This window comes from Parathielavia appendiculata, assembly GCF_033297405.1.
Source record: "Parathielavia appendiculata strain CBS 731.68 unplaced genomic scaffold N657scaffold_1, whole genome shotgun sequence".
NCBI classification, from domain to species: Eukaryota; Fungi; Ascomycota; class Sordariomycetes; order Sordariales; family Chaetomiaceae; genus Parathielavia; species Parathielavia appendiculata.
This window is the reverse complement of record NW_026944220.1, coordinates 2275162-2295951: the sequence shown is the minus strand read 5'-3', so window position 1 is coordinate 2295951 and position 20790 is coordinate 2275162. Positions and strand designations below refer to the sequence as shown.

The window sequence follows — 20790 nt, the reverse complement described above, 5'->3', positions numbered from 1 at the left end:
TCACATAGAGCAAAATGAGGCGCAAGAACCACGAGCCTGACCTCGAACGACCGACTGCAGAGACCGGCGGTCCCAATTTCGACCTGATGAACAGACGCAAGTAATGGGCGGGTCCAGGTTATGTAGAAGGTCGGTGAGCGGCGGTGCCATTCGAACTCCTGAAACGGGACAGTCAGCGAGGTGCTTGAGTACACAGTAGATCGACTGGCCAAGGCCTTTCCCGGTTCCTTCCCGCCATCGCCTTGACTTCTAAGGACAGGCCCTTCACAGCTGTCTAATCGGGCTAGCGCGCGGAGTTGGGCGCTTAGGCCGTCTATTTTTCGAATTGAATTTTCTTCAATTTTAACCAATCAGACGATGGGGCCGTCCGATAATGGCAGGCACGGCAGGATTTTCAGCCCAATGAGACTCGCAGGCGGCCCTTTTGTCCCGCCTCGTCGCATCTTGGCAGCATAAACCCCAGCCAAAACTCCCCCACTTCTTCAGACATGGCCCCCATGCTTAGCACCACCTTGACCACTCGCAACCACGGGCACTGCACCTCGACTCGCTCGAGTCTCGCATGGATGCAATGCAGCAGCAGTGGCCATCCCACAGCTGCCCAACCAGCCCTCGACCCTCGACCGACTTACCGCTCGCTCGGCCTGAATTCGTGCAGTGTCTCACGTCTTTCGCACACCCACACTGCTATTATTATACCACCCTGGGCAGGCCAGCGTGCTGCACCATGGCAGAGACTGGCCGGCCCAAGTCAGTTGCTGCAAGTGCTCTGCAAGTGCCGGAGACCTGACTTTGGTTGAACCGGGCTCACTGTGATCGAGCTCGAAGCACCCGGCAACGGCGCCCCGTTCCCCTCCCTCATCCCCCAATATCACACATATTGGCCCTGGACCCTGCCGGCCACGCACCTCTCAAGGGACCTTTCCGGTTTTCCACTCCCAAGCGCACTTGCCCGCTGTCGGCCATTCCATGCGGTACCGTCCCTGTTGATCACATCGGGATTTGTGACTTGCAATCGTTTCCCTCCTATCCCGGCGCTTGCGCATAACTATCTTGGGTACTGCTGCCATCGCGCTCTTTCCCATACATAATCAACAGTAGGCGCCCGCCCGCCGCCCCACCATCCGGTCCCTCTACTCTTGGTTTTGCCTCTCGGCAGTTGTAGAGCGGGTATGCGAAGCTGGCCTCGTACTGTCTATTCATGGAAGTGGCGGTAGCAGCACCAACTATAGCCCCTACAACCTGAAGACGCTCTTTCCCCCTCGGCTGTGGGTATAGACTAGAGGTCGCCGGCAACGGCATCAGCAATACAAGAAGCCGGCCTCAGGCCGATATATCTATCAATCATGATGGTAAGCTTGCTGGGCAATAGGGAGGTTGGAATCAGTTGAGGTACTAACAGTGCTACAGGAAACAGTACAATACGCCGCCATGGAGCGGCCATATCAAGAAATGAAAGAGAAGGGTCGGGCGCGGGATATGTTTTTCGCCGCATCCAGGGTCAAGGACCGGCCGTTTTCTGTATACACCGAGTTCATGGAGTCGGATACCGAGATTGAGCACGGGGATGATCATGAGGACGACTCGGACGTCTACAGCGAATTTGGGGATCTGGAGGGGATCGAGGATGGCGAGTGCTCTCCCCGCGTCAGTATTGGCTCGGTGCGTTCTCTCCTCTTAAGACATAAGCAGTCAGCTCAGGGGTAGCATGCTGACTTGTGACACAGTCCGGACAACCGAGCTTCACGACACTGTCAACGTACGACGAAGCTCAAACACCGAGCTCACTGCGACAGCGCCCGTTCTTATTCGACAATGACAAGCAGCAAGTCGAGGGACCTAGGGGGCCTCACCTGTTTCGCAGCTCCTTGTCGTCGGCGCATTCGATTGAGCTTCAGCATGCGCTCTCTCTCTCTCCCATCACGCCAAAGGAACCGCACATGATGGATTTCCACCTCGACAATGTCCATCGTACATCCCTCCCCAAGAAGCGACGCGATACTGGTCCCTTCCAGTTTACTGACGTAGAACTCGATACCTCGACCCTGCCTGAGTGGACTCCAGAGATGGTTGCCCAGCGGATGCTCAACGCTGGCGTTGAGCTGAGCGCGTCGGAGCGCTTTGTTGAGAACGATATCAACGGCGCCATCCTGATCACTCTGAAATTTGAGGACCTGAAGGAGCTCGGCATTTCTTCGTTTGGAGTGAGGACACAGATCTGGGAAGAGATTCACAGAATGAGGGATCTTAAGAAGCCGGAGCCCATGCCCGAGACACCCATCGAAGACGAACCGGATAAGAAGGTGAAGAAGGAGTTACGGAGGCAGGGGAGCAGCACCGGCAGCCGGAGACAGAAGCCGCGGGCAAAGATAAACGATATCGTCTCACCACTCGAGTCGGTGTCTATTGTGGGCATCGAGCAGGTCCTCCCGAAGCCTCACAACTGCTCCAAGGGCGAGAACTGCGCCAAGTTCAAGCGGTACCAGCGGTTAATGGAGACGTTCAAGAAAGAGCACCCCTTTATCAGCGGGGATAGGGGTATCATCATGATCGCGGGCGACCCTGGAAATCCGGAGACTGCCGAGGCGATAGTGCCCAGCGACGACTCCTTCCGCCCCGTCTCAGACGCAGTCCCATCCGTGGTTGCGTCTTCGGATATCATGGGCCCGGGAGCCCTGCCACCGCTCCAGTATCTTCAAGAAGCGGCGTTGCGCAACATCCAGGCGCGAGACCCGCAGGAGAACGTCAAGCAGTTCCTGGATTTTCAGCGACCGCACCTGAATGCCTCCAGCGAGGTTCCTCCCACGCCGCCTTTCGAGATCGTCCCACAGGGAAACCAGAAGACGCCACACGCAGGGCTCAAAAGCCTTCCGAAGCTCGCTATCCCGTCCCAGCCGGTGGTTGCTCCGCCAAGGCGGGAGCCACAGTCGGCGCAAGCACGGTCTGCCCGCCCTTCATCACAGATTATCCCGTCGTTTCGGGAGTTGAGTCCTTCGTCCGATGAGGGCACTCCTACCCCGACGGCTCCGTATCGGTTCGGCACCCCGTTCTCCATGATGGATGTTCCTGTTACCGTGACGGACGTGACGCAGCTCCCGCCGGTTTCTCGGGACTTCTCTCAGTCAGTCCCGCCAGACATGAACTACCGCCATAATCCTGCTCCTCCTCGGTCCATGTCTCGCAACACCATCCGCCGCCCATCTTTCCCAGTCCTGCCCGCTCTGGATGAGAACTCGACCCTTACGCCCATAACCCAAGGCCCCAGCCGGTCCTTCTCTCAACGGGTCGGCCCGCGGCCCCTCCAGCCACCACCGCGCGTACAATACCCCTGGACACAGACCGAGCGCCCAACCATGGAGAAGGCGATTCCGCCAGTCCCAGGTTCGGCACCCATAACCTTCACCACTGCCGCCACCACCACCGGCCCCAGCAGTACCACCAGCTCGGGCTCCGTCCGGACAGTCAACATCAACGGCCGCCTCTCGCCCATCTCGGACAAGCCGCAGGTCGACATGACGGGGGGCGGGGCTATCTCGTACCAGGGCCTGATGCGCAAGCGCAAGACAAAGATGCTGCGGCACGAGTGGCACGAGCACTTCTTCACGCTACGCGGCACCCGCCTGACCATGCACAAGGACGCGGCGACGGCCAACAACAAGACGCTCGAGTACATCGACATTGACGACTACGCCATCGCCTGCAGCGGCATGGCGAGCGGCTCCAAGCTCAACGCTGCCTTCAAGGCCATGCACATCCGCCGCGGCAGCGGCGATGACGCCAAGGCCAAGGGCGGGGATGTGGCGGCCTTCAGCTTCCAGCTGATTCCGCAGGACGCCAAGGGAGGCGTCAAGTTAAGGAAGAGGGAGAGCGGTGTGCCGGGCGCTGCGGGGGCGAAGGACGGTGCTGCCGGGCTGTTTGCGCCGCCGCCGATCGAGGGCGCCGTCAATGGCACCGGCAAAGCTCATCATTTCGCTGTCAAGAGCAGGGATGAGAGGATTGACTGGATGCGGGAGCTGATGCTGGCTAAGGCGAAGAAGCAGAAGGGGGAGGGATTTGAGGTGAGTGTGAATGGGAATATGATTTAGGGGCGCTGATGGTGCGGTGTGAGGTGGATGTTGGGCGCTGGTCTCAGTCTGAGGGTGTTGCAGACGCTTGCGGTTTTTTCTCTTGGTCCACTCTCACCTCGTTCTCTGGGTCGATTTATTTCATTTCCTTCCATATGCGTTTCACTTCGTCTTTGTTGGATTCTGGTTTTCGGTCTGTCGCGATGATACCTTGGTTGCTTGGCTTTTTCCTTCCCACCTCTCCTTTGTTCTCATCTCCGTTTGCTTTGCTTTGCTATTGTCTGTTCTTGTTCACTTCCGACCAACATTCTGAATATCCTACTGCATGACCTGGCGTGGTTTGGCGTTTGTTTATGCCTTGGCCAGAGGGAAATGATTTGAAGGACTAGAAGGAAGATTTGAGATATGGCAACATATTTGGATTATCCACGCTCACTTGATGGACGACGAGATGTCGGGGATGGATTGGATGGGCAAGAAGGGGCGCTAGTTAAGTTAGTTGACGCTGATAATGAGAAGTATATGCACTTATTTGGCTTGTTTAGCGTGTGCACTTCTAAGTTCTGACAGTTGAAGCCTTCCAGGTTGGTAAGACGGGGTCAAGATGCCAGCCGCAGCGTTTATGGTTGTGATGTTCCCTCGGGCCCCTCACCTAGACGCGCGATGGGAGACGTCTAAAACCACTGATAGAAAGCTGGCTGCAAGCAACCCAGCATAAGAGTTAGCAATTTGCCCATGTAGGTGGAAATCCCGTATGTCGCGTCTTACACTCAACGAGTCTATTGTGTACAAGTACATCCGGATGCACCCCAGGAACGGCAAATAGGCCTTTGTGCTTTCCCAATCCATATTGTACAGTTCATGCCCCATCACGAATCAGACATTACCCCCTTCATTTTATGCCGCCGCCTCTGCAGCCGCCGGCGCGCCCGTGCCGGCCGACATCTGATGCCTCTGAATATTCGCCTCCTTCAGCACCAACTCCCAATTGATCTGCTTCCACCACTTCTCGGCGTAGCCCAGCTTGCCGCCCTGGCCGCCGACGCCGAAGCCGTAGTCCCACAGCCAGACGTGCTCCCACGTGTTGATGCACAGCACGGGCAGCAGGTCGGTGCCGCCGGGCGCGTGCTCGACCTTCTTGGCCGTGGCCGTGTCCTTCTTGCCGGCGCCGAACGCCGCCGCGTCCAGGTAGGCTTTGCCCGCCTCGAGGGCCGACGCCTGCGCGGCGCCTGAGTCGGCTTCGCGGTGCACGGGCTGGGAGAGGGTGTTCATGTCGACCGACTGCCGCCGCCAGTGCGCACCCGGGTAGGGGGAGCCGGCGGCGTAGGTGGCGAGGACCTTGAACGCGACGGGGAGACCCGGCTGCGCCGTCTTGACGAGCCACACGAAGCCTGGGCCGAACATGTTCACCGCCGTGTAGACCATTTCCCTGCGCAGGGTCTCGATGGAGCCGAACGAGTTCTCGAGATGGCTGCGGAGGGTCTCGGGTATGGCGACGGAGTTGGGAGAGAGGTGCTTGAAGAAGAAGTGGTTGTTGTGGATCATGCTGGCGTGGTTGAAGATGGTCGCCATGCTGGGTTCGCGGGCTGTGCGGAGCATGATGTCCTTGACGTGGCGGGATTGGAATTCGGGGTAGTCTGGAGGGAATATATCTCGTTAGTTTTATCCCCGCCCTAACCAAAGCGGCTTTTTCCAGAAACATGCCTGCTACCAGGGCGTTCAATCTCGCGAGGAGGTGTGTCTGGTACTGATTCCAGGCGATGTTGAAGGCGGCGGGTGACAGGAAGTCGGCGATGCCCTTTTCGGTGGCCCCGCCCTGCAAGTCGTACTCGAGCGGAACGAGCGAGTGCAGTGACCTTGTCCGGCAGGCCAGCGGCAGCAGGGTCGACTGGGAGGGCGCGCTCACCCGTGACCGCAGCGGTATCCTTAACCTCGGGCGCATCATGGTGTGGTCTGTGGTGTGGGAAGGCGTAAGAGGCCCGGAAGTCGACGGGTAGAGGAGCAGAAGGTCTGTCTCCTTTCACTGAGCGGTTATCGGTGGATGGGTGGGTGTCGGTGGCGTGTCGTGCCGGCCTCCGTCCCGTTGAACGCTTCTTTGCAAACCTTCCGAACTTTTTTGGTGTTGCAGCCGACACCTAAGAATTGAGGCAGAGTTATTCTGGAACGAAGCTCCGCGTTACCCCTAACCCTGAGCTTAATATACGACTTGGTGCTTTGGACAATGTCCCTGTACTTACTTAGGTAGTGAATACAGAATTTTGTTTCTATTCTATCCCACGTTAACTCTCTATTTTCCTCTCCGTCTCTCCATTTCTGTTCCCTTGCTCATGTGGTGGTTATTTTCTTCCGCGAACATGGACCGTGAATGCGACGTTTTATTCCACAGACCATGGAGATATCACATAGCGATGACACAAAAGAACTTAACACTGCGGCGCAACTTGGGGTTGACTGTGAGCATTTTTGGCTTTTCCTGCGCACTAACTTGATCCCTAGCTCATAAGATAGTGTCAAATTCCACAAGTCAAGATGCTTTGCTCACTGGATAGTTATTCGTGGTTCCACGGCTGCTTGGCCAAATGTCTCTTAACATAAATGCTTGTTACAACCAGATATTCCTACGAACTCCTACAACTCCATCTCAGATGCACTCTTGACTAAGGTAGGTAGAACAGAGCAGACAGATCAGTAACGAAACCTCCCATTTGGCTGGAATGACAGAACCGAACACAAACCCTCTCCATAACATGCGAGCAACAGACAGATAGATCCAACACGTGCCACTGCAGACAGCCCCGCCTCTCTCAAATACTGTCTTCAACCATACCGAGCACATCCAACTCCATCCGGACCATCCTCTCAAACTCGTCCCGATCGATCCCCGACGCCCGCGACAGTAGGAAGAGGCTGCGGATGCTGCGCGCAATGTGCTGCCTGACGCCAAACTCGGCCTGCTGGCGCGTCTCGGCGGCGCCCTCGAGCCGCGCGACCGTCTGAGACCCGTTGGACGAGCTGGCGCTCGCGCTCGACCCGGGCCGCGGCTGCGCCATCACCCACGACTCCTCCTGGCTGCTACTGCCGCTGCCGCTGCCGTGCGAGGCCGACGAGCGGACCGAGTTGGGTTTGATGGGGATGGGCTGGGCCAGAGCCGGGCCGTCGTTGCTGGTGGTGTTTTTCTGGTTGGTCGTTGTTATTGTTGTTGATGTTCCGTTGCCTTGGGCGGGTTGTGGTTTTGCAAGCCCAAGCGACGGAAGTGACTCAACGTGTTCGTCAAGAACGGCCTGCTCGTCGGGGTCGTGGTTGTCCATTGCTGGCTGGACCGAGTCGTACTGGGCAAAATATGCGTCTTCAGCCTCGGCGGACTGGCTGCGCTGGATACTGGATCCATACGCTTGCGTAGGTGCCCGAGGGGCAGGGGAGTGCTTTGCGGCGGGTGTTCGTGACGGTGTGGCGTCGTATCGAGCCCAGTAATCATCGTCGTCGTCTTCATCATCTGCGGGGTCCTGCGCACTCCAACTGCCTTGGCTGCTGTTTGCCGCCAGGCTGCCGTTGACGATGGGCCGGCTATTGACTGCCGCTTTGGCCGCCTGGAACTCCTTCTCAGCTTGCCGTATATCGGGGAAACCGCCAAAGGAGATGAGGAACGAGGAATCGGCGACCCTGATTTCCCCAACACGCCATCCGGCACCGCCATCAATCGAGTCGTGCATGCAGTACTCAAGCCGGAAGAAGAGGCCCAGCTCTTTCAAAACCACCAATGCTTGCAGTGTTTCTTCGTCTAGCCTCTTGTACCTGACGCCGATGTCGCAATCCCAGTCGACCTCGATCTCACCAGACACTGGATGGGGGTCTAAGCTACCACTCTGGGCGACTTTGGTCAGCTGAGCGACCTTCACGGCGTCGTATGTCAGGAGACGAATCCATGGCTCCGAGCCCTGAGATGAACCGGATGGCTCTTGGCTGGGAGACGAAAAGACTTGAACCCGCTGCCGGAGGATTGGCGTAAGAAATGGCAAGACTGTCGTGGCAGGCTCTGTTGAGACAGCCGCACCAGGCAGGGCTGAGAGCACTGGCGCGATGATTGCCGCGATGTCTGGACTGGCGATATCAGACGAAGGCATTGGCACGGCCTGTGTGATTTGTGTCGGGCGAATGCTTTCGGAAACCGCGAATGGGCGGGCCTGGTATTTCGGCTCGACTGCGGAGTGATTCTTTAGGTAAAAGCAGAAGATGGAGAGGAAACAATGGCTGGCCAGATATGATAAAAGCGTTGTGTTAGGCAGGCGACCGGGACTCGGATCACATGCGCCTTGTCGTCATCTATCGCCTATTCTCTCATCACTTGCACAACCTTTAAGGCTTAGTCCAGCAAGCTTGAGACTCAAGCACAAGAACGCGGCTGCAAACATGAGAAAAATGAAAGAGAAAGGAAACAAGCCAGCCTGCGTGTCATCAATGCTCTCGCACAATAGGGCAAGTCCATGGAAGCCCCCCGACTCCCCTGATACCCCGCTGTCGAGATTCCCGGCGGCATATAAGCTGCAAGCTGCCTGTGAGTGGTTGCTTAGGTGCCGCACATGCAGCTTCAGGATTCAGCCAATGTGAAGTGGAGAGACCGTTAACATTGCGTTTCGGGCGGACGGAACCCAATCAACACGGGGCGTTTTCCAGTTTCGTGAAGCGTGAACCCTTCTGGTGGAGTGACGCTCCAGTTGTGCAATTTACTGTATTACAGGCTCGGCATTGCGGATACCGTAGTAAGTAACGCGACAAGTACGCTACATGTAACCGGTTGTCAACCCCCGACCAGCTCGCTCGGAACGGCTCGTCGGCAATGAACTATTAGGATTGCTCGAGTGTTTCTTACTAGCTTTTCTTTTCTTAGGGTAACGGATAACAGCAATAAGAAAGGAGCGACAAGTGGTTGCTGGAGGGCGAGTGCTTGGCGAGGGATTCTTACCTACTTCGTACTGTGAATGAATGACAATGCAGGCGGTGGCAGCGGAAGTTGCCGTTCTGATGCCGAGACCCTGTTGATCCAATTGACAATGTCGTCACTCAAAGATATCCGGCAGCCGCAACAAACCGACATGAATATGAGATGCACATAGCAACGATACCAGACGTATTCATCAACAATCCAATTTTACAATTGCTCGGCCAAGCGTCATACGCGGTTGCTTGTACTTCCACTCTGTATCATTACTTTTACTCCGTAAAACAATTCTGTCAAGTCTCAGCTGCAAAGGACCTCGACGCGACTGGCGGTTCGTCCGATTCCTAAGCCAACAGTCTAAGCGGAACCCGGATACTCTACCGCCCCAGCTGGATGAATGTCGTTCAAGGGCGACCACCTCAAAGATGAGGGCTCTCGTCTGCAAGTTACGGCCGCAGGCGCCACAGCCGGCCTGATCTCTCGGTATGCACTTCCTCAAGCCAGCAGTCTATCGCCCGCTAACACCCAAGGCTTCCCCTCCCAGCTTCATCATTGCGCCCCTCGACGTAGTCAAGATCCGCCTGCAGCTGCAAACCCACTCCCTCTCCGACCCGCTCTCGACGCGCGACCTGCAGGGCGGGCCCATCTACAAGGGTACGCTCCCCACGCTCCGCCACATCCTCCGCCATGAGGGCATCCCGGGCCTCTGGAAGGGCAACGTGCCGGCTGAGCTCCTCTATGTGTGCTACAGCGCCGTGCAATTCGCCACCTACCGCACCACAACCCAACTCCTCCACGGCGCCCTCGGCCCAGAAACCCTCCCCCAATCCGCCGAGTCCTTCATCGCAGGCGCCGTCGGCGGCGCCGCCGCCACAGCAGCGACCTACCCGCTCGACCTGCTGCGCACGCGCTTCGCGGCCCAGGGCAATGACAAAGTCTACACCAGCCTGGCGCGCGCCATCGCACAGATCCACCGCGAGGAAGGGCCGCGCGGCTTCTTCCGCGGCCTAGGCCCTGGCCTGGCGCAGATTGTGCCCTACATGGGCGTCTTCTTCGCCGTGTACGAGACGCTGCGGCCGCACCTGAGCGGGCTGGAGCTGCCGTTCAGCAGCGGCGGCGCCGTGGCGGGCACCGTGGCCAGCGTGCTCGCCAAGACGGGCACGTTCCCGCTGGACCTGGTCCGCAAGCGCATTCAGGTGCAGGGCCCGACGAGGGGGAGGTACGTGCATAAAAATATACCAGAGTATTACGGCGGGACCGTTGGGGCGGTGAGGACTATTTTGAGGAACGAGGGGTTTAGGGGACTGTACAGGGGGTTGACAGTTAGTTTAGTCAAGGCGGCGCCGGCAAGCGCGGTGACCATGTGGACTTATGAGCGGGCGTTGAGGTTTTATACGGGGCTGGGCCAGAGGAGGGAGGAAAGCTGGTGAGCGCGAGGTTTTGTGACAGTGATACCCTAGACGATAGATTGTACAATACATCATTGTAAAAAGCATAACGTTAACGTTAGTTAGACTTACATTTCAGCATCGGATTGAGGCGGCTAGATAGGCACTAGTTTTTTGATGGGCTTTCGACAACGCTGCGGCATTACCGCCCCAGCACCAATCAAGACAAAGCAAATCTATCTGTCCGGTCCAATCTCTACTATGATACAAGCAGAGATATCTGCCGCTCGCCTCGCTCTATCCTCTACTACAATGGGCCGTCCTCGCCCTTTTTCTGATTCCCTCAGTCAAAAGTCCAAAGTGACGCTCCTCCCCCTTCATTTCCCCTTCCGAACCCACCCCTCCAACGCCTCCCTAGCATCCCGCACCCCCTCATGCACCTTCCTCTGCGCAAGCTCAGCGTGCACCCGCGCCATATACACACCCTGCTCCACCCTTTCCCTCGCCCGCAGATGCGCGTCCGCAACGGCAGGAAACCTCTTCTCGTACTCCCATACCAACCCGCTCACGTTGCCCATCGTGACGGGCAGCACCACCCACGCGGCGCCCAGCCCGAGCGCGAGCGGCGCCGCCCCGCGCAGCAGCACGTTGCGGTTGCGCGCCACGATGCTGCCCGCCATGCCCGCCACCAGCACGTAGATCAGCCCGGGCATCAGCTTCTCGCCGGACTCGCGCGGCGGCGCGAGCGACGCGATGGTCGACGTGAAGGACTGCTCGAGCGCAAACGCGCGAGCCATAGCGCCGTTGACGGCGTCCTCGGTTACGCACGCTTGCGAGTACAGGAAGAGGCGGGCACGGCGGATCTGCGTCGCCAGGCGGTCGGTTGGCGTCGGGGCGCGGGTGCGGGCAGTGGTCTTGGTGGTGGTGGGCTCGAAGATGGAGGGCGAAGGGGCTGGTGGGGTGCCGGCGGGGAGGGCTTCTTCGGTTGATGTAGGCGGAGTTGGGGTTGGGAGAGCCATGGCGGTGGTGGTAGTGGTGAAGACCGTACTCGAGGATGCGGGTTTCGTCAAGGGGACGGCGTCGAAATCGTCGTCGTAGATGGGCTTTCTGGACTGGAGTGCCGAGGTCTGGGTTAGAACGGGGGGAAATCGCATTGAGAGAAAGCCGGGAATACCTACGAATTGGCGCTCGTTGGGAGCTTCGGCGTGCGCAGTCCGAGGATAGAACGCAAAACTTCCTACCAGCACTGCAGCCGTCAACGGCGCAACGCGCTGTATCCAAACCAGTGTGCCCGTTAGCCACTCGATGATCTGAAGTCAAGACATGCAAAAACTGGAGGTTGGTGCGACCACCTACCTGTTTCAGCAGAACCCTCGCAGCCATTATCCACCCAATTGAAATTGAAATGTCCCTCGCGAGGCCTCGAGGATGTGACAGTGGAAGGGGAAGCTCCCGGTTGGTGGTGGGCGGCGAGCTTGGATCTGAGGTCGGAGGTTGAGAAAGCGAGCGTGAGCCGAAACAAGGATCGGACGTTGCAGTTCTTTGTGCTGGATACGGCAAATACCGGGGAGGGACGGAACCTGGTATCCTCACACCCTGGTAAGGTAAGGTACTGTAGTTTCACTCAAACTGCCAGAGCCATCTGAGCCACCTGAAATCCCGTTCGTGTTCCTTATGTAAGGTAGGAATAGAAATGTTCCACGTTATTATCGATCCTACCGTCAGGTATAAACGCAAAACTGAATATCGTAGGCAGACGGGCAGCGATGCGGCTTCACTCAGCCGCCTGACGATGCAGCTGTTGGTGATGATTCGTCAAAGTTCTGGTGGCACAGCGGTTCGCGAACCGAGCGCCCGAGGCATGCAAGAGCTGAACCCTTGTAAATTTTACCCAGATTGAGTGCTCCGTGTCTGCACAGAGCTCGCGACGACGAAGACCAGCAGAGTGCTCTCCGGTTATCGCAAAAGCAACCGCGCCCAAGCTACCAGTCGCTGGTATGGATCCTGTCGGTGCGATTGGTATCGCATTTCAAGCGATCCATGTCATCACCCTTCGCAATTCGGTGGTGCAGCTTGCAAGACCAGTCTCGCGCGATGGCTCGCCAGACGCTGATCTGATGGAGAAATCTGAATACTTGAGCCAGCTCTCTGGGGATCTCGAAACATATCTGGGATCGTACAAAGCGCCCTTGGGTGCGGTCGATTCGTTAGCGGGTGACTCAAGGGAAGAAGATATGCTAGGGTTTCTAATACTACAGCCCTTTTCCTTTTCTTTTTTCCTTCTCCTTCCTCCTTCTTCTGTCTTACTTTCTTCTCTATCTGTCTTAAGTCCCTTTCGTTTCCCGTTCCCTTTCTTTTTTGCCCTGTCCTTCATCTTTCCATCTCTTGCCTTCTTCTTCATCTTCCTTACTTTTGATTTGCTGACAGTTGTTTTTGGTCTGCTTGGTTGCTCCTCATTTATATGTCTCTTCCATCTCCTTTCCTGTTTTCTTATAGTCTTTTCGTGTAGTCCATTCCCTCTAACCTTGGCCGGCTATGTGCCCGGCTAACAAACAACCCAGGGCTGAGTTTCATGACACCGCACATCGCATGAACCAGCGACAGCGCCTGGGAAAGGCAGCCAAGAAGTGTCTCACCTCTGCCAAGAGGTGAAGAGTGAGCTGAATAAGATCAAGCTGAAGTCGTCTTCGGGTCGTGATGATAGAAAGCCTGCAAAAGCTCAGCGGATTCTCGTCTCTAAAGTACCGAGATCATGGTGGCAGAAGTCGGATCTTGCCCAACCCGAAAAGGAGATGCACGGGTTCGAACAGGCCTTGCGCTCCGCATTACTCTCTGATCTGTGGTATGATTTCACTTCGCTCTACTCGGCTGGTCCTATGTACACGTGAGTCTGATCTCCAGCCTACTAGGCTCTCAAAGGAAGCTGCGGTACTTCAGCAGAAGGAAGGCTTTGCCAACCTAAACAGCCAACTGCAAGCCTTCGTCCGGCGGTTCGATCAAGACTGGGAGCAACTTTCGGACCTGATCCAGAGCCAGACGACCGACATCAGAGAAGCCATCATCGCCGATGGAGATAGAACAAGAGCTTTGGTGGTGGCAAGAAGAAGCGCCCAGGCTACCGCTGCCTAGTGCGAAAAACTTGTGGGCAGCCTAACATTCTCGACGATGCTCTCCTGCAAGAGTTGCATTGCAGACTCCTACGGGGACACGTTCCGACGGATTTTCGAGGCGGAAAGTTCTGGCCCCTGGGGCAGCTTTGTGGATTGGGTGCAGTTGCCGCAATGCATATATTGAATCTTTGTCAAGCATGGTTCTGGCAAGAGCACGCTGATGAAATTCCTGGCGGACAACAAGCGAACCCTGGATGCTCTCAATAACTGGGTGCCTAATCCGATCATTCTCTCGTCTTTCTTCTGGGGCGCGGGCAACGTGGACCAGAGAAGTATTGACGGGCTCTTGTGCTCTCTTTTGCACCAGCTGCTGAAGGCAGAACCAGGCCTTGGCCCGCAGTTACTCACTCGATACCCGGAGTGGACAGACAGGGCCACCTATCATGACTGGTCGAACAAAGAGTTGGAAACGGCCTTGTTTCTGGCCTGGGACTTGCCCACTCGGTCCGTATGCCTGTTCCTCGACGGATTGGACGAATTTGACCAGAAGCAGGACAGCTTCACTTTCATCACTCTTGCCAGCAGCTGAGGCAGGAATCCAAGGCTCAATGCAAACTATGCATTTCTAGCTGACCGGAAACGTTGCTCCGGGACGCCTTCCGCGGGTTCTGAAAGCTTCGGCTCCAGGATCTCACAGAGCGAGACATGACTGCATACGTGCAAAACCATCTTCTCGAGACCTTCCAGTTCTGCATTAGCAAAATGGGAAATGAAAGACGACTTTCGGAGAATGAGAGAGGAAATCATCAACAAAGTCGTCGAACGTGCGCAGGAGTCTTCCTCTTGGTCAGGCTGGTCCTGAGAAGCCTTCGTCGAGAGAGCGTCCATATCGACAGCTACGAGGAGCTTCTGAAAAAAGAATAAACATGCTTCCCTGCGATCTTGGCAACTTGTACAAGCAAGCATGGCGAATACATGGCGATGATGAGGCGCTCTACCGTGCCGAAGCTGCAAGGTATTTCAGGCTGGTCATGACGGTGAATGGGTTTGAGAAGCTGTCCGCAGTTACCTTGTTCGACTTGTACGTGGTAAACGACCAGGATATTCAAAACACCTTCTTTGAGGGCAATAGGGTTTTACCAGCGAGAGAGCTGTTGCGGAAACTGGCGGAGTATCGGAGGCGGATCGAAGTCTGCTGCGGAGGATTGCTGGAAGTAAGGGAGAACAACGAGGATGCCTACAAGTGGCTCGACGACCCAGAAGAAATCGACAAAGTATTCTACCAGTTTCTCATGCCGTTGTGCGCCTTTATTTCAGCCGGTGTCGACGCGCCATCTGGTGGAGAGCTGGCAGCCTTGTGCGATGCTTGCTCTGGTACTCAGGTCGATTTCGTCCATCGCACCGCGGCAGACGTCTTGGTGGAAACACAATGGGGGAGAGGAATTATCGACAGCGACACAGCCTCCCAAACCACGATTAGCGCCAAATTAATTCGGTCGATGACAATGCTGTTCTTTCTTTTCGACTACCCTCACAATTCTTTCCTACAACGGCGTGTCATGTCTGCCATCAACTCTTTGGATTGAGGCGAACAGAGAGAAGCTCTTGCCGCACTTTATGGCACTGTTCTCAGGCGGCAGCTGGAAAATGTGCCACTAACGGAATTCATCATCCACCAGTTGGGCCAGCAGATCTTGGCCGGAGATACCGAAGCAACACTCTGCAGGGTCCTCTACGGCTTTGTGAGCTCGGCAGCGATTCGGCACCTCCCAAGGCTTGCTCACTTCTCTGCTGACAATGGCCGGTTCCAGCGCCATCCATTTTTGCTTGTGGTGTCTTTCAGAATAGTGGCCTGATGCAGTACATGCTGCGTTATGTCCATAGGACGGTTGCGCAGCCGGGCTAACACTCGATGCCTCCTCTTGGCCGCTTCATGAACATGCATTACCATTTGGAGTGCTCAAGTCTCGGCTAATCGGCGCCCCAAACGCTTCGAGTTCCTCCGAGGACCCGAGGGACCGTTTTTTTGCGTTTTCCGCGATGACCACCTTCATTGTGACATGTGGAAGACGTTCTGTGTGGAGTCACGCTGTTTGGATTATTCACGACTTTGTTGACGAGTTGAAACAAACACGGCGGGGTTCAGTCTTTTTTGGCAGTCGTCAGCTCCCTGGTCCAGCCTCCAACCGGTGGTGTTAAGCATCTGCCCCAGGTCCTCCTCTTCCAAGCTTCGACCTTGGGACCAGTGCACACTATGCTCATTCGTTGGCTCCTGCAAGCCGGCGCCGATCCCAACGGCCAAGGGGGCCCGCTGAGACCCTTTACCATGTTTCTGCTCAGCCTCAAGGTGGAATGTGGCATGGGGGACAGGGTCGCACATGACAGAATTCTCGACCTCTTCGCGACTCTACAGGCTTATATATCAGCTGGAGCAGATATGGGTGATGTTGTGTTTTCTCTATCCGGCAGAGCAACCACGCCTACCATTGTGTTTGTCCTTCCGATCATCTGGTCGACTCGGGTGTCACCCCTTGAATGCAACCATGCTCAACTTGCTCAGTACGCTAGGCAAGCCATGGAGGCATGTTTGGGATCGTCGGATGGCGGTGCCATCGGACGTCCGTCGGATCACTTGCCGAACCTTGGTCATGAGAGTCACAAAAGCTATGAGAAGGTGCTTCTTGCTAGCAGAGTGAAGCCAGGGAGTCTCGTGAAACCTGGGATGAATCTACGAGGCCGAGCCCAGTGCGTTGCTATCAATAACTCGGACACAATGTCAGGTCGAACCTTGGACGTCATAGCGCCTGGACTGTTGGAGAGACGATATGTCGAGATGGACTCGTTACTGGCTGAAGTTGTGCAAACTGGAATCCCCATTACTGACCCCACGTGTTGACTCGCATTCAAGGGAAAAGCCCGCTGAGTGCTGGGGGTGGATAACAGTTTTGAGTGAGGACATGGTCCTTGCTCAGTTCCAACTGTTGACAGTATTCCGGGTCCCATGGTTAATATGGAGATGTGGACCGTGATGCGGCTGTTTCCGCCAAGAGTCCCAGAAAGTGCCAGCCAAATGGGGGTTTTGTGTACGAGGACGCGATATGGGAATGAGGAGATTGTCATGCTCACGGCAAGTCTTGGGGTGGCATCTAATGCATGCCTAGGGCCCTTGAGTTATGAACATTTGACAGCGTTCAATCTCCAATTCACATAGTTGTGAACCTCTCTCCAGTCGAATTCTTTCACCCTTCGAATCTTAATGCCTGGGACTCAAAGTACCGGATTCTGAGCCAAACCCTAGTCGGCTAAGAGCCACGGTAGTTATCTCTGAACTTGAAGTATATATATTACTGGATATCTGTCCCAAAGGTAGACTTGAAGTATAAGAAAATCCCATAAGATACCACCATGTTCCACGCTATGAGGAAAATTTGGGTTATTATTGTATTTGCGTTGTAACTATCGTATTGTCAGCCTCAAAAGATAAGGTACGTACAAGGCACGACGTACGAGGGTGCGACTAAAGGTACTCGTTACGGATCCGTACAGTAGTGCGATACGGCGCCCTAGGTGTACAGCTCCCAGGGTCGAGTGTGAAATGCCGTGAACGTCCCATCTCGACTGCCATCAAGTCAATATCGCGCGAAAGAATCGAGCATGGAGAAAACATCGGTATCTAATCCTTCTTCTTTAAGGATTGCTTCTACCTGTGCGTGTCAACAACAGGTATTGTCTGTAGTCGACTTCGATGTAACCATTCCCTGGTCGTCAAAACTAAGGCACTAAAAACGGGCATACCATTGGAGGTCCACCGCCACCAGCATCCACTACCGGTACTGTGTGGTAATCCCTGTCCTGCTTGTTTTTTGTTAAGCGGCATCCATCAATCCATTGATTCCCACTTCCGACTTTCCGGACGACTTGAGCACCAACCCGCTTCGAACCGGCGGTATATCTGGGGTCAAGTTTCCAACGTCGTGTGGACGCTCCGGGAGGACAGATTGCTCGTTCTCAATGTTCAAACCAGAAGTAGCACTGAGGTAGCCGATATCCTCCCGCGGTTGCCGTCTCGAACTCCCCAGCCCACCGCGCCTTCGCGCCCCGTCGCGAGATAGGGGCTCGCAATGTTAAAAGCAGCAACACGGCCGAGGCAATGGCAACGATGGGTCTGCTCGAGCTGCTTGCTCCAGCGCGCCGCCCCAGCCCACCAACGGCGACGGTTCGCGACGTCCCACAAGTCGTCCTCCCTCGGAGACCCGTCTATTGTCCCCGCCAGCGATGCGCCACCACTACGAGCAGATGACTTCATCCTGCGCTCCGTCTTCGATTATCCCCATGTTTGGCGGGACTTTTCTAGCCTCCCGGGAGGCTTCAGTGTCGGCCTCTTTCGAAACTCCTTCCTGAAGGAGCCCAAGGGCTTCGTTACATTCGCGCATGTGAGCCTCAGCAAAGCCCGCGCCATTGTCGCCAAGGTGTTGGCCGCCTCGTCTGTTGCCGAGTACCGCGCCATTGTCCGAGACCTCGACCGCCTCAGCGACATCCTCTGCCGCGTGCTCGACATGGCTGATTTTGTGCGCGTCACCCACCCGGACCGCCAGACGCAATACATGGCGAGCAAGGCCTGGGACATGGTGTATCAGTACATGAACGAGCTCAACACAATGACGGGCCTGCACGACCAGCTGGTGGTTGCCATGTCCAACCCGGACGTCACGGCCGTCTGGTCCGAGGAGGAGAAGGCAGTGGCCGACGTGCTGAAGCTGGACTTTACCAAGTCCGCCGTCAACCTGCCCCAGAAATACCGCGACCGCTTTGTGGAGCTCTCGTCGGAGATCAGCACAGTCGCATCGGCCTTCGTGCAAGATATGGCGCCGGACCAGCACACGCTCACCTTTCCGAGCAGCGAGCTCCGTGGTATGGACCCCGTCCAGGCGCGGGACTTGACCCAGAACGGCAGGGTCTATCTCCACACGTTAAGCGGTCAGGCCGCGCTGGCGTTGCGCACTGTCCACGACTCGGATGTGCGGAAACGCATATATTACGCCTCTCGCACCGCGTCCCGCCGGTCCGTCGAGATGCTCGAGTATCTGATGAAGCTGAGGGCTGAGCTGGCCAATCTTTCGGGCTTTGAGAGCTACGGCCACCTCGCCCTCCGCGATCGGATGATGGCGAGGAGTCCCGAGGCCGTCGACCAATTTCTCCGTGCTCTGGCCACGAGCAACAAACCCAGGGCCGTGCAAGAGATGGAGGAGCTATTACTCGAGAAGCGAAAATCCTACCCGAACTCAAATCGGCTCGAACCCTGGGACAAGGACTATTACTCGGACATACTCCGCAGGACGCTGAGGTTAAGCGGACGACAGGGCGATCTACTGTCCCCTTACTTTTCTTTAGGCGTCGTCATGCAGGGCCTCTCCAGGCTCTTCACCAAGCTATATGGCATCCGGCTAGTGCCCAAGCAGCCCTTGCTGGGCGAAACCTGGCACCCCGACGTGCGCCGATTGGACGTCATGTCCGACACGGACGGGCACGTCGCTGTCTTGTACTGCGATCTCTTCTACCGCCCGGATAAGTCACCGAATCCGGCACACTTCACGGTTCGGTGCTCACGCGAGATCTCCGAAGCCGAGATGGCCGAGGTGTGGGAACAGAGCCGGTATGATCCCGAGATGGCCGTGTTTGCGAACCCCGAGCTGGCTGCCAACGACGGCATGGCCTTCTCGAGGCACGGCAAGGCCATCAAGCAGCTGCCCACGATTGCGCTCGTCTGCGACTTCCCGCAGCCCTCCAAAAAGGGCGACCAGCCCGCTCTCCTAAGCTTCTTCCAGCTCGAGACCCTCTTCCACGAGATGGGCCACGCCATACACTCCGTCCTGGCCCGCACCTCGTTCCAGACGGTCTCGGGAACACGGTGCGCTACCGACCTGGCGGAGTTGCCTTCGACGCTGATGGAGTACTTTGCGGCCGACGCCGCGGTGCTGGCTGAGTTTGCGCGGCACCACGAGACCAACGACCCACTGCCACATCGCATGGTCGTGCAAAAGTTGCGCCAGGCCCGCCGCTTCGAGGCGTCCGACACGGAGAACCAGATCATCCTCGCCATGCTTGACCAGGCGCTGCACTCGCCGCTTGCGCGCAGGCCCGGGTTTGACTCGACCGAAATCTTTCACGGGATCCAAAGGAAGTACAGCAGCGGGCCGCCAGATCCGCCGGGGACGAGGTGGCAGGGGTTCTTTGGGCACTTGTCCGGCTACGGGAGCACGTATTATAGCTACCTGTTTGATCGGGTGCTCGCGCAGCGCGTGTGGGACGTTGTGTTTGCGTCGGGAAGCGGGGGCGGGGCGCTCAAGAGGGAGAACGGGGAGAGGTTGAAGGAGAGTCTGCTCAGATGGGGCGGCGGCAGGGATCCGTGGAGGTGTCTGGCCGACGTGCTCGGGGATGAGAGGCTGGCGGGGGGAGGAGAGGAGGCTATGGCCTTGGTAGGGAGTTGGGGGTCGACGAAGCAGGTCTAGGTGGGGAGCTTGTGGTCGATTGTGGATGTATGTATACCTGTGCCTACTTGCATAGAAGCCATTTAGAGGATGTGCGCCATGCTATAGCGGTCGTGACGGCCATTGGCGGCCCCAAGCACCTCGCCATGTTCATCCGGGCGATCAAGTGAGCAAGTACATTGTTTGGTTGTTAGCGATGAGGCTGACTTGGACATCTATTCCTGCTGGATTCTGAGACATTTCTGCAGGTGCTAACCGTCTGACATGCAGAATTCCCCAATTGAGAATTGACTGATAAGAACAGAAGTCCAATCAGGGAACCCAAACCGGAGTGTCGGTAAGGTATTGCTGCCATGGCTAGAGTGGGGCTAATTTCCATCTTCAGCCCTATGCTGGTCAGTTCAGACTGGTCCAGATCTGACCAAGGTCAGGCAGCTTCATCTGTTATCATCTCATTTTCATCCTGACCTTCATCTCACCATCGCCATTCCTTGACTAAACCTTTTCAACCGCCTCGTGACGAGTCGCGTTTTTCATATATGACGTCCTTTTCCTTACATTCATTCACTCCTTCAAACCTTCTCTTGATATCTTCACAATGCACCCCGTAGCTCTCCTTTTGCTGCCTCTCGCAGCAGCCCAGTCTACAGCCTCAGGCCAGACCTCCACGCAGCTCGAAATCTACAACAAGCCCTCATCAGGGTACACCTACTGTACTGTCAACCCATTCTTTTCCCCTCTAACCACACCACAGCACGAGTACATCAAGGAGAACAATCTATCCCTCCTATTACTCCCTATCTC

The 20790-nt window shown here is 56.3% G+C and overlaps 12 protein-coding genes across 12 annotated transcripts; 9 read left to right on the top strand and 3 right to left on the bottom strand.

The window, feature by feature from the left end:
* The first annotated feature begins 308 nt into the window (after positions 1-308).
* On the top strand, positions 309-913 carry N657DRAFT_42960 (uncharacterized protein). Its single transcript, XM_062787333.1, has one exon. The coding sequence runs from the start codon at positions 489-491 to the stop codon at positions 798-800; it is 312 nt and encodes a 103-aa protein (XP_062652597.1). The 5' UTR covers positions 309-488; the 3' UTR covers positions 801-913.
* Positions 914-1346: 433 nt separating this feature from the next.
* N657DRAFT_676561 (uncharacterized protein) lies at positions 1347-4085 on the top strand (the record flags this gene model as incomplete). Its single annotated transcript, XM_062795904.1, has 3 exons — positions 1347-1352; positions 1411-1662; positions 1728-4085. 3 exons carry the CDS (start codon positions 1347-1349, stop codon positions 4083-4085), a joined length of 2616 nt encoding a protein of 871 aa, XP_062652596.1.
* A 735-nt stretch (positions 4086-4820) lies between these two features.
* Positions 4821-6093, bottom strand: N657DRAFT_639327 (putative 37S ribosomal protein). The gene is made up of 2 exons (XM_062791753.1): positions 5769-6093; positions 4821-5701 (listed from the first exon to the last, which is right to left on the bottom strand). The coding sequence occupies exons 1-2, from the start codon at positions 6004-6006 to the stop codon at positions 4962-4964; spliced, it is 978 nt and encodes a 325-aa protein (XP_062652595.1). The 5' UTR covers positions 6007-6093; the 3' UTR covers positions 4821-4961.
* A 478-nt stretch (positions 6094-6571) lies between these two features.
* N657DRAFT_639326 (uncharacterized protein) lies at positions 6572-8589 on the bottom strand. The gene has a single exon (XM_062791752.1). The coding sequence runs from the start codon at positions 8183-8185 to the stop codon at positions 6869-6871; it is 1317 nt and encodes a 438-aa protein (XP_062652594.1). The 5' UTR covers positions 8186-8589; the 3' UTR covers positions 6572-6868.
* Positions 8590-9142: 553 nt separating this feature from the next.
* N657DRAFT_586213 (mitochondrial carrier) lies at positions 9143-10460 on the top strand. Its single transcript, XM_062789799.1, has 2 exons — positions 9143-9483; positions 9545-10460. The coding sequence occupies exons 1-2, from the start codon at positions 9398-9400 to the stop codon at positions 10428-10430; spliced, it is 972 nt and encodes a 323-aa protein (XP_062652593.1). The 5' UTR covers positions 9143-9397; the 3' UTR covers positions 10431-10460.
* A 68-nt stretch (positions 10461-10528) lies between these two features.
* Positions 10529-12208, bottom strand: N657DRAFT_608591 (uncharacterized protein). The gene is made up of 3 exons (XM_062790273.1): positions 11745-12208; positions 11567-11659; positions 10529-11500 (listed from the first exon to the last, which is right to left on the bottom strand). The coding sequence occupies exons 1-3, from the start codon at positions 11769-11771 to the stop codon at positions 10766-10768; spliced, it is 855 nt and encodes a 284-aa protein (XP_062652592.1). The 5' UTR covers positions 11772-12208; the 3' UTR covers positions 10529-10765.
* Positions 12209-12211: 3 nt separating this feature from the next.
* Positions 12212-13233, top strand: N657DRAFT_42883 (uncharacterized protein). The gene has a single exon (XM_062787326.1). The coding sequence runs from the start codon at positions 12386-12388 to the stop codon at positions 12935-12937; it is 552 nt and encodes a 183-aa protein (XP_062652591.1). The 5' UTR covers positions 12212-12385; the 3' UTR covers positions 12938-13233.
* On the top strand, positions 13060-13618 carry N657DRAFT_42815 (uncharacterized protein). Its single transcript, XM_062787320.1, has 2 exons — positions 13060-13230; positions 13298-13618. Exons 1-2 carry the CDS (start codon positions 13181-13183, stop codon positions 13515-13517), a joined length of 270 nt encoding a protein of 89 aa, XP_062652590.1. The 5' UTR covers positions 13060-13180; the 3' UTR covers positions 13518-13618.
* N657DRAFT_42816 (uncharacterized protein) lies at positions 13619-14276 on the top strand. The gene is made up of 2 exons (XM_062787321.1): positions 13619-14002; positions 14052-14276. Exons 1-2 carry the CDS (start codon positions 13719-13721, stop codon positions 14125-14127), a joined length of 360 nt encoding a protein of 119 aa, XP_062652589.1. The 5' UTR covers positions 13619-13718; the 3' UTR covers positions 14128-14276.
* N657DRAFT_42890 (uncharacterized protein) lies at positions 14256-15181 on the top strand. Its single transcript, XM_062787328.1, has one exon. It carries the CDS (start codon positions 14425-14427, stop codon positions 15082-15084), a length of 660 nt encoding a protein of 219 aa, XP_062652588.1. The 5' UTR covers positions 14256-14424; the 3' UTR covers positions 15085-15181.
* Positions 15182-15601: 420 nt separating this feature from the next.
* N657DRAFT_42819 (uncharacterized protein) lies at positions 15602-16773 on the top strand. The gene has a single exon (XM_062787322.1). It carries the CDS (start codon positions 15753-15755, stop codon positions 16392-16394), a length of 642 nt encoding a protein of 213 aa, XP_062652587.1. The 5' UTR covers positions 15602-15752; the 3' UTR covers positions 16395-16773.
* Positions 16774-17360: 587 nt separating this feature from the next.
* Positions 17361-20161, top strand: N657DRAFT_639322 (zincin). The gene has a single exon (XM_062791751.1). The coding sequence runs from the start codon at positions 17620-17622 to the stop codon at positions 20005-20007; it is 2388 nt and encodes a 795-aa protein (XP_062652586.1). The 5' UTR covers positions 17361-17619; the 3' UTR covers positions 20008-20161.
* Positions 20162-20790: the final 629 nt, after the last annotated feature.